This window comes from Chelonoidis abingdonii, chromosome 17 (genome assembly GCF_003597395.2).
Source record: "Chelonoidis abingdonii isolate Lonesome George chromosome 17, CheloAbing_2.0, whole genome shotgun sequence".
Lineage (NCBI taxonomy): Eukaryota > Metazoa > Chordata > Testudines > Testudinidae > Chelonoidis > Chelonoidis abingdonii.
The window spans coordinates 25,905,626-25,917,625 of record NC_133785.1 but is presented as its reverse complement, the minus strand read 5'-3'; the positions used below and the strand labels follow the sequence as shown (position 1 = coordinate 25,917,625).

Here is a 12,000-nt window from a genome sequence, read left to right as displayed (position 1 = left end):
CATATTAACATTTCAATCAGGTGCTAGACCCTTTAGCTTCTGTGGGACGTGCAGCTTCCCCAAATGGTATGTATAATTTATCTTGGAGAAACTTCAGACAGAACTTGAGATTGTTTAATTGCAAATTAAAGTCATAAAATGAAACTCCCTCTTTCTTTCCTCTTAGTCTTTGGCCATAATGTTCCATCTCATTCCTCAATAAATCAGTTAGTGAGTGCAGACCCAATTTAGAGCTTAGTCTTCTGGCTGCAAATAAGAGCTTTATTGCTCCCTCATGGAACAATTCCATGGCTGGAGCAGGTGTGTTTATAAACACACAGGAAATGAACAGTGTCTGTTTTTATAAAGAGAGATGCTGGCAGGGGTTAGGATTTTTTGAGAATTCTCGAAGGAAGCTTTGATGTTTCCCATCATAGCTTCTGCTGGCAAGTGTAAAAGTTGGGGTCAAAGAAAACAGAACTCCTTATTTTTAGTTTCTCCAGCTGCTAAACTCTGAACAGTCTAGTTTTTCTGAATGGCTGAAATGGTTTTCCACTCACTCCTGCCCCTCAGAGTAGACCTTCTGTTGGCGAGGTAATATTGTTATTGTATTATGATGTAATTCAGAGCTAATTTCACAGTCTTTCTGGCACTGTAAGTGGCTATCTTAAGATACTTTTGACAAACGATAGGTTCAAAATCTTGTCTTTCATTTGTTTAAAAAAAAAAAGGACGGGGGAGAGGAGAACCCTAAATGCCACAGTCACACCATTATTTATTACTTACACTTTCAGAAATGAGGAAACTCTAAACCAAAGTTGGTGGAGTCTCTCTTAAAATCCTTTCTGTCCTGTGGAAAGGGAGTGCCTTTGTTACTCAGTGAACAATGCTGGAATTCACCCTGTTGAGTAGGAAATCCCCTGCATAACAGGAAGAATTATAAAGGGCCATAGTTGTGTGGTCATAACCGTTCCAGCTGTGCCTAACAGTTATGGCACAGACACATTGTATGTTGATTAGCCTGTCAGATTATTGTTCTGAGACTTTTTTGTACTGTCGAGAAACTGTGGTATGAATTAAGAACAGAGTAGTGACTTTTACCCAATTTCTTTACATTAACCTGGTTCGTTTGGTTTACATTCACGGATTTACTTTGAAAACTGTGGTGGAGTCACCATCTGCGAGGAGTGGAGGATAGGAGAATGGTGGTGTTGGGTTGTTTGCGGGTTTTTTAAACCCTCTGTTAATATAGTCCTTGGTCCATGATCCATTTTGAACTAGACGTGCGAATAGAATGCTTTGGGATTTTACATGAACTGCTGTGCAACCGCCAATATCGTATCTGGGTTCAGTGAAAACTGCTTTACTTTCCAAGGGAGAGAATTCACAGTGCTACAGGGTTGCGCGTTTCACAGGAAACGTGGGGTCCAGTAAATTTGTGGTAGGTCTTTTTTTTATGTGCAAGAAATTCCAAAATAAGTGTACAATACTAGAATTAGATGCAGTCTTACCTGACATACACACATCCCTGAAAACTAGAGAATGAATAACCCCCAAGTGTGATTAAGGAGCTGGTTTTGATCTACAAAGGGCTTGGGACCTGTCTGCCTGGGACCCCTTCTCTTTCCTTGCCTTACTGCCACCGTAGTGAACAGCAGAAATCTTCAAGCGCATCCCTCCTCATTTAAAGGGAACCTTCTGCCCTCTTATAAGGTTCTCTTTCCTCAAGATGGCTTTCTCCGTAAGGACTGGTGTAGTCCAAATGTGTAGACTTTCCGGATGTGCTGCGAAGCTCGCCTATTTGAGTGAGCAAAAGACTGAGGCCCAAGGTCTAAGGCCAAAAGTATAGTAATGGAGGGTTTCAAGCAGTGTTGGTCAGATAATATGTGGTTGGGTGGAAGGAAGAGGTGGTGCTGCTGTGGTCAACTTTTACATTGTGTCTCTATATGCTCTTCTGTATGTTGAGGGTGCCCAGAGTTTTGAATGGGTGCCCGTTTGGAGGGAGTTCTTATAGAACCAAAATGTAAACGAAGACCAGCAGATGTGTCTTGAAAGATTGAGGGAAAGCCTGATTTCTAAAGAGAGCTCCAGTCCATGTCATTTCTTGTTTTGTTTTTGTTTCCCTTTTAACCAAAAAAAGTATGTGTACTGCCACTACTACTAGTAGTAGGAATAGGAGTTAGTTCCCAGATCTGTTCAGAGTTTGTTATTGCTCTTCAGTGCCTTCTTGAAGTAGGTGTTGATCTTTGCAATCCTTTACACAGCACCAGATTGATCCCATGAGTTGAAGGTTATGACTTTCTAGGTGGAGAATATACTGACAAATATGGACTTTTTAACACAGGCCCCGTGCAAATGTTTCTAATAGTAAAGAAAATGGAAAATCCTGACATGAGACATGGACAAGAGTCCTCCCTAGAACTGCTGTGGGCATGAGTCTTACCATTTACAGTACTTGTGGTGTCTTGCATTGGTGTAACTCCATTGATTTAAGTGGAGTTGCTCCCAACTTGTACTAGCATGAGAAGAGAATTTGGTCTTCTGTCTACAGTCATGAGGCATCAAGGAAATCTTACCGCTTGTGACAGTAATAAACCCACTGCAGTAGTTCAGTGAAAAAAGTATGAAGTAGTTTGGGTGAAAACTTGAATCTTGGGTTCACTGTGATTAAAGAGCATTAATGTATTGGCAAAGGGCTTTCAGAAGCAGTTTAATTTCAAACCCTTATTGCAGTCTGTCACTGGATTTTAACAGGTGCTAGAGACAAAGCAAACTGCTTTCCTATGTGAAGATAAGAGCTGCTATGAAAGTAGTGAGATACTGGGTAAGGGATTTATAAATCCCAGAACAAATTAATATGTATGGAAGGAGAAGAGTATTAAAGAGCAGAGAACTGTTAAACTTCACCTTAAGGGGGCGATCTGATGATGCTGAATGTAACAGAGAGATGTCCTACTTTTTCCTTTCTTTTTTTTTTCCTCCCATATTGCGGTGAACTGCTCCATTGGGCACCTGCCAACATTCAAGCAGCAGTTACATAAGAGCAGCTTTTTTTTCCTGGAATTCATTCTCGTTGCTGATGTGTGACCTTCAGCAGTAATTGCCAATAAATGTGGTGGAACTGTTTACTGTTAGTTCAGTCTGCACTGTGTCTGCCAGTGTCCGAGGCTACAGGAGCAGTTGCAGCAGCTGTACAGTTGCTATTTCTTTTTACAGTAACGTTGCTCCAAAATGATTAGATCTAGTATTTTATTATTTAAGTAGGCTGTGTATTTGAAAGAGGTTTAGCACAGTTCTCTGAATTTCTCTATCATTGATCAGTAAAGCTAATGTTTATATGTCCAAGAGTATTTGCACTTAAGTTATGAAGCCCTGTTCAACATGCATCCCCAGCCACTCTTTCCTTGCATATAGTTAGCAAAGCAGAAAGGGACCAGATCTAACAAACTGCTAAGCAGCCTCAACTTGCCTTGACATTAATGGGTATTGAAGGCATTAAGCGGGTGAATTAAAGTAACTTCTAGTAAAATGTTAACTTCAGTTCAATAAAAAAGGATTTGTTCTCTTTATGTGGTTGATAAGCAAGCTCCAGACAAATACACAAGCAAAGCCATTCAGTGTGGGAGGGGGCTTTTTTTTGGTTTTCGAGGTTTCAAGTAGGTGAAAAGGGAACTGAAATCCTTGATTAAAAGGGATTGGCTGCAATAATCTTTGCAGTGATGTGTATCAATGATAAGCTGTAAAACTGCGTTGGCACAACTGGATGAAGTTCAGAATGTGTTGTTTCCAGATCTAAGATAGGAGATTAATTAACATGATAAATGCTAGTTAGATGCACTTTTTTAAAGATGAAATTATATCCCTCGTAGAGAGATCTCATGCCACAATCATTGCTGTTGTATTTTGTACTTAAACAACATTTGAATTATATCTCAAGTAGAAGAAATTAAGTCTCTGGTTTCTGATATGTTCTTTAAGCGGGTTTATTGGAGAGGCCTCAGAGACGTGCACATGGACCTGACCTTAGAGAGATGGAAGCAGGATTGTGGAAATCTTTGGGTGTTGTGTCAGGAGTGAGAGAGGTTGTAATCCTCTGACTAAATAGTGTTGTGAAGAAGCTGGAATAAGCCAGTATAGGCATGGGGAAGCTGAACACCAAGAAGTGTATCAACTAGGTTATGCCATCTTCTGAATGTACTGTATGATCAAAAACAACGAGGAGTCCTTGTGGCACCTCAGAGACTAACACATTTATTTGGGCATAAGCTTTCATAGGCTAAAACCCACTTCAAAGCTTATGCTCAAATACATGTGTTAGTCTCTTAAGGTGCCCCAAGGACTCCTCGTTGTTTCTGCTGATACAGCCTAACATGGCTACCACTCTGAAACCTGGATGATCAAAGGTGACCTGAGGAGGACAAAATGGATTTGGCCTTATTTTTGCTTCTCTGTAACCAAGACAGAATATTTTTGAAACTTGTAATTTTGGCTTTTTCATCAGAATGTCAAAATTCAGTGAGGGTGGAGGGACGGGAAAGAATGAAATTTTTATTACAAATATGTCCCATATCTTTTCCTAGCAAAAGCCTGAAATGTTGTTTTCTCTTTTTCACATACATACGCTCTCATTTAGGGGGGAAAAAAAAAAGTTTTTCACCTGTTTTTCTACCTTAAAAATGTCAAGAATCTCAGGTCTTCTCTCCCCTATTTTGCTAGGGGATCCGTTTCAGGACTCAGTGAAATGAATTGGAAGCTCTCTCAGTATCTTGTTTGAAAGATTCACAAATCTTTAATAGAGATCTTTTGTTCTAGCTGTTTGCTAGGCATTTGAACTAAATAACATAGCAAAAAAGTAAAGAACTCCAGAGTTGTCAAGTCTGAAAAAAAAATATTTTCCTCTGCTGTGCAATTTTTATCTTCATTTTTATCTGCAATATCAATCACTTGCTAGTTTCCCCTAGTGACTGTAGTCTTCAGGAAAAACAGAATAGGCAAATTCTCAACTTCTCACGTAAAAAAAATCAATCAGATAAAAATCTTAAACTTTCAGGCCTTCTGCATAAAACAGAGGCAAAACAGGACCAAAAAATCAGATTATTCTCTTTTAGGTCAGCTTTGAAGTGATGTAATAAGTTACACGCTTACTCAGTTAATTGGTTGTACCACCCACTGAAATGGGTACATTCACTTGAGTCAGATGAGTTCCTTTTGGGGAGATACCTATTCCATAACAAATGAGAAGTCACTGTTAGAAACATTCAGGACAACAATAGGTCAAAATAATAATAAATTCTAGTATGGTTAAAAACACAGGTTTATTTGCCAAACTTGTAGGCAGGGGCAGCTTCAAAGTAGCCTCTTCTTGTACCGTAAGTTGAATGGCACTTCCCTTTTTGTTAGTAGAAAGGAAACTTTCTACGCTCCTCTCTGACCTTGCCATCCATTCCATTTTTGTTTCACATTTTGAAGCTGAATGCTTTATCTCTGGTGCTTATATGGCACCCAGTACTGCAATATTTTAGTATTTTATAATCTGAAATGCACTTATCCTCAGTGTTTTCTCCATTTTAGAGATGAGAGCATAGACACCGACTTCCCCTCTGCCTGATGAGTGCTCGCCTTGCCTCTTCCTGCCCCTGCACCTCCCTCGTCCCACCCCTATTTCACTCTTCCCCCAAAGTCCCCACCCCACCTTTTCCCATCCCAGCTCCGTCCCTGCCCCAGCTCCTCCCCTGAGTGCGCCACATCCCCGCTCCTTCCTCTCCCTCCTGGAAATTCCTAAGCACTGCCAAACAGCTGTTAGGCAGTGGCAGTGGGGAGGGGCAGGAAGCACTGGAAGCGGGAGGAGCGGGGACGTGGCATGCTGGGGACGGGGAGGGGGAGGAGGTGAGGAGGAGGGAGCTTGGCTGCCGGTGGGTGCAGAGCACCCACTGGTTTTTCGCCATGGGTGCCCCAACCCCGGATCACCCACGGAATCCGCGCCTATGGATGAGAGAACCTGAGGCAAAGCAAGATTGTCATAATCCAAGGTCATACAGGAAATCTATGACAGAGCAGGAGATTACAGCTGGCTCCTTGGTTAACACTTTAACCATTGGACCATACTCCTCTAAAGCCTATGCTAATATTTTGTTTACCCTGCTAAACACTGTTAAAGATAGCATGACACCCCAACTCAACATTTTTGCTACTTTTAGTCCTGATGAAAACAATCCAGTCCATCTCATGATTCAGTTTTTAGTCTAACTGACTGATTACTAAAGCCCTGTTACAGTTGCAGTGTTACAGGTGAGCTGACCCTTAGGACTCCATGAAGCTCCCATCATGTGAAGTTGCTGAACTCTTTCTGGGAGCAAGGGTTTCCCCAACCCTTCTAAGATTGGGCCCTAACCCCTATATCCCTTTTCCTGTTTAATTTGGAAGACATGGGACTTTTCTGTCTCTCATACTTCCTCTTCCTGATTCCTGTAAATCACTTCGCTCTATGGGATCAAATTAACTTTTTAGATTCTTTATAGCTCTGGCAAATTTCAGTCCTAAAGCATGTACATATCTGCTTGGTTAGTATGTGGTAAGAGCACAAGACCAGGGTGTTATAGTTCAGACTTTTGACACCCTCCATAGCCTGGATCGGGACACTTAACCTTTCTGGTTCAGTTTCTCAGTCTTTGAAAAGAAGACAACACTTAATTCCCTTAACAGAAGGGTGTGCAGTTGAGCTTGTGTTATCGATAAGGAGATTGATTACTACTTTGATTAATAAGAGGGCTTTTTCACTTTGCTCTGAAGCAAGTTGCGTACTGGCTGCGGGTGTGGTCTGGATAAGGGGTTCAGACTGACTAATGGTCTGGAACAGCAATTCCAATATTATTTGTTGATCAACTAGAGCATGCTTGGTAATACGTACTAGGTAGATGAAGACAAAGTTCCTGCATAAATGAGGTTCTTCCTGTTTTAACTTCTGTTCTCCTAGCTTAAATACTCTAAACTCCCATTTGACCAAGACTTCAGTGGCTTATATGCTTGTTAAATTTCCAGAATACATAGTAATGACAATGCAAGGAAATAATGTACCCGAGAGGCATGTGAATCAGCCAGGAGGAACGTTGATTAGAAGAAATAAGGAGAATGGCTTTTCCTGATCATGGCATCCCTCCCCACCGAATGCCAAGGTGGAAAATGTCAGTTCCTCTGCCTCTTTCCTGAGCAGTGGGACCTCTCCACCTTAGACTTCCTCAGCTTGGTTGCCTTCCTTTATTTTCCTGCCTGTTTTGTCCTACTCTATTGCTGATGTTGAGCTGATATTCTGAAAACTGATTTACCACAGTCACTCTACTACTAGCTTGCAGACTGAGAGCGTGTTGTGTGGTCTTGAGGTGTGTGGACTGTCCCTGGGGAGATCTGGGTTCAAATCCTGGTTCTAGTACAGGTACCTGGTGTGACCTTAGGCAAGTCACTTAATCTGCCCATGACTGTATTTCATCTTTAAAATTAGTGTGATGCCTCCTTTCTTCTACCCATTGTCTCATTTGTTGATTTAGGTTGTGAGCTCTTTGGGGCAGGGATTGACTGTTACGAGTGTGTACAGCACCTAGCACAGCAGGTTGCTGACGTTGTTTGGCATCTCTAAATGCTCCTATTTCATAAATAGTCATAATTAGTTCTTAGTGTATTTGCTTCAGAATATTAAATTAATTACCCATGTTAAAAAGGCTTTATAGGTCTCGAATGTAAAATAATATAATAATAATATGTGGAGATATACCGATCGCATAGAGCTGGAGGAGACCCTGAAAGGTCATTGAGTCCAGCCTGCTGCCTTCACTAGCAGGACCAAGTACTGATTTTGCCCCAGATCCTTCAGTGGCCCCCTCAAGTATTGAACTCACAATGCTGGGTTTAGCAGGCCAATACTCAAACCACTGAGCTATCCCTCCCCTGTATCTGTGTTGAATGTGTAAATTTTACTAAGTGATATGGGTAGACTCATCTTAATTTGTGTTAACATGTAGCATCACATTTTAAATGGAAAATCTATTCATCCCCCTTGAGCTTCCTGCTTGGTTGCTGATGTCCAACACTGTAATGACATTGTTCTTTTATTTCAGAAAAAGAACGTTTATCTTATAAATGAAAATGCCCTTTCAAAATCCATATCCTAAAACAGATATATACTGCAAGTGATATTCAGACAGTGATTTACCCCCACTGGGGATTAAGCCACTACACTAAAATGTGTTAAGTTCACCATGTATGTCAGTGTATATGTTTGTGGGCAGATTTTGGAAAGGCCGTGTTTGTGCATCTCCAAGTTGCATGTGAGCTAATGGAAGCATGAAACTACATGCACCTGTAAATCAGGGTGTGTTCTTCCATATTGATAGTTCGTGTGAGCAAGTTGGGAACGTGCAACTTTAGCAGATGCGCTTTGGAAAACTTGGTCCCTTATCAGCAATATAATGTAAGCAGTAAATTTATTTCAGTATGTGTAGAAACCACAATTATGCCATAATTCAGCAAGATGATGCAGCTAAAGTCAAATGAGTGGCAGAAAATCCATGGAAAGGTTTTTTTTTGTGTGTGTGTTTGTTTTGGTTGGTTTTTAAATTCCCTTCTCCCTATGTGTTTACCATTAGATTTCTGTTTAGATGAAACATTCCTGAACTATGACTAATTATCTGCATTTTACTTTCAACTAGCTGCCGCAACCTCCAGAAACGGAAAGCTCTGTAGAGGTGTGTTGCCCACCTATATTTGTAAAACACACAAATATTGGTGTTTTGAAGTAGTCATGCTTAAATGTCTTTCTCGTTGGTCAAATCTGTGTTATGTTTTATTGAATGATGTAGGCAGAGGGACATATGCAACCCTGCTGAAATGGTTCAGTCCAGTATAAAATTTTCTTGCCAATGGGGGAAAAAATAGGTCTCTTACCAATTCAAAACTTGTTCTCATATTGTACCATCAAGAACCCCAAAGGAGCAAAAACTGAAACTTTCAAAGCTGTACAGGTAATTCAGCCACCCATCTTTAATGGAGGCACTACGCTGAAAGTCTCAGCTCAGATCCCTTGTGTGAGAAAACTAGGCTTCATTCCTCTCACTTCTAGGGGAAATCCGATCCGAAATCATTTTATCCTGCATGTTAAAAACAAGAGGTTGGGAGGTGAAGGGTGGGGTGGGGAGGAGTGAGAAAATAGTGGAACTTTACCCAAGTTCAACAAATCCAGAATAATTGAATATTCCTGTTTTTAAAAAGATTCAGTGAAGTAGTAAAGTTGACCTTTCAGTTGTCATCATTACACTACAGGGTTAGCACCCATTAGGATGAATCAGTTCATAGTCAACAATTTAGCCACCAAAAACATTTAGGACTAGAACTTTTATGTATTTATTTATGAAAGCTTGAATTCTTTTGAAACTAATGAAGCAACTAATGATGTGGTTGGCACAGAGCATACCACTTCCTACGAGATCAGTTTTACTTTTGATTAAAGCTATATGGAAGCTTAAGTCTAGCTTCTTTTCAATTGCCTAGGCTACGTAAAGAATTTTATGTAGCTGAACAGTATTATGGATTTGTTGTAAGTGAAGAAGAGAGAAATGCAGTTTTTGGTATTTTGGAACTTTATTATAAGTAGCGTTTGTGGAGTAGTGTTTGAATGTCTGTCTTAAGTGCTCAGTGGTTACAGAATGAGTTCAATGAGACACGTGGGAAATAGCCTCTTAGTGTTAAATCAGTCCCTGAAAAATGATTGTCATGAATGATCCATGCTTTCGAAGACATTGTTCTGTTCTGAAAATCTACCTTGTTCAAAGAGAAGAGCCATTTGGCTTTCACCATTATACCTGTCATAGTATTTACTCTGCACAGCAGAACAAAAGTACGTTGAAAGCCTCAAACAGAACTGAGGCATTGGCATTGGCATTATATGCCAAATGTCTTCCACATTCACAAGAGACCGGACTTCCTAATTGGCCAGAGTGAGGTGTGTCAAAATAACACTTCCTCCAGAAATGGTGTGTGTTTGTGTGTGTATAAGTGTGTATGCATGGATGTAATGCACGTATGAGTTGCCAAGAACCTGGCCTTTTTTTTTTTTTTTTCCTTTCTGTTTTGTACTATGAGTTACTGTGTAACTAGATGGAAACTTTCTGTGCTACTTTTACTTTTGAATATGTAAAAACATCTAGCAAATGTGCATGCCCTGTGTAGTTTGATGGAAAGCATCAAAGATGTAGATAAGCCCTGAAACTCTTCAATAAGTTTGTCAATCGACCTACCGTCCCTCCCCCATTACTCTCAGTTGTATGACTTTCTTGAATTTTTCTACTGTTTAGTTATTGATGCTGAAGATATTAGTGTCTCTTTAGTATTACACTTTACAACAGAATTTCTGCATGCTCAGCAGGAGCTTGATCAAAGTCTACTACAGAGGCAGCTGGAGGATCATAAAAGGGTATGTATAGTAGTCTGGTATATTTACTGCTAATTACCATTACACTTCCTTCCATCTCTCCTTTTTTCTTAAACAGTATATGCAGGCAGAAAAGTTCGTGTGAGAAATTTTTTTGGCTGTTTTTAAAAGGGAACTTAGTGTCCATGTCTTTGAAAATCTGAAACTGGTATTTCTACCAGTTTCAACTGTAAAGTAGATGAAGGCATGTACGACACGTCTTCAATTAAAATTAAATGGAAAATGTGTGTGTATGCTTCCTCGGTTGCTTTGGAATCTCCACCGCAAGGGCTGGTGTGTTTTTTGTTTCACACTACTGTAATTTGGGAGGAACTCCCTTGAAACTGGTGATGTCACACCATTGTAAAGCCAGTCTGAAAGGATAATCAGGCCCATAGAGTTGACTTGCCTGGCCAAAAAGTGCGTATTAGTTATAAAAGCTAAGCAATCGTCAAAATCAGCACTGCTAGTAGTTCATTGTGGTGCTTCCCACTTTAGCCTGCTCCTCTAGTTAAGCTGCTGTTATTGTGGTACTTGCTTCTTAACTGTGTTACTGCCTTAATCTTGCATTTTAATTGAAGAATGTATGTAAATGCACAATGTCTTACTTCCTAAAGGTTTTCATCCAATATAAAACACTTTCTAATATACACACAACACCCAATTCATCTATTCTATGCCATTGACTACAATAATATTTGCATACCACTTATCTATTGCTTACCAATAGCCTAACTGGATGCTAAATACAGAGGAGACTGAATGTCACTGAACTTTTCTAGGTAGCATGTTTCATATTTCTTAATATAGCCAAACATCTGATATTTGTTTGCATATTGTAAGCATTGAAGTGCTGTATAATACTAACTTTATAGTTAGAGAAGTGTTCTCAAGCCCATTGTTACAGCTGAATTAATGACAGGATTTGGGAAAATATTTTCTCTCCTCTTTTATTCAGATTACATTCTCATGTGCTTGTCAGTGCTTTTTAACAATTACATCAAGCAAGTGATGAGCTTTTCCTTCCCAGTGTTCTTGAACTGCAACTCCAAGTGGTATTGAAAATGAAAACACATCTCCAAGCTTGTGCAACTCTGGATGAGCATTTGACCAGAAATTGGAATCACTTGACATATGATCTCATCTGCTTTCTCTTGCTGTCATACTCTTTTATGAGTGTCACTATTTTAGATGTAGTCCAACAATAGCAAGAAGATGGTGGTGCCTCAACAGGCGTACTCAGAAATTCCACTTGAGCTTTTCTTTTGCCTGAAATATTTTGACCACTAAAGTTTAGTCATCAGATTTTTTTTCCTTTCGAGTAGAAATAAAGGCAAACTACCTATAATCCAAAGAACAACCGTTAACCTTTAGAAGATGGCAGGGTAGGGGGAAGTTTATTGAACAATGATATTCATAGTGAATGTGTTTAAAGCTCTTTTGTAGGTAGTAAAAAATACCATTTTAAATGCCAGTTGCTGTGGCAACTGCTAGTTAATTTAACAGAAGAGAAAATGATAATGTGAAAACCCCATTGTAACTTAATTTTGGCATGAAGGGTGTAT

The 12,000-nt window shown here is 39.9% G+C and overlaps 1 protein-coding gene across 1 annotated transcript in view; it reads left to right on the top strand.

Moving 5' to 3' along the window:
* ITPR1 (inositol 1,4,5-trisphosphate receptor type 1) overlaps positions 1-12,000 on the top strand; it is a 236,612-nt gene that overhangs the window by 134,526 nt on the left and 90,086 nt on the right. The window contains exons 38-39 of the mRNA XM_075073238.1: positions 8,679-8,714; positions 10,391-10,438. Of these exons, the coding sequence (XP_074929339.1) occupies positions 8,679-8,714; positions 10,391-10,438 (84 nt within the window). The remainder of the gene's footprint in view (positions 1-8,678; positions 8,715-10,390; positions 10,439-12,000) is intronic.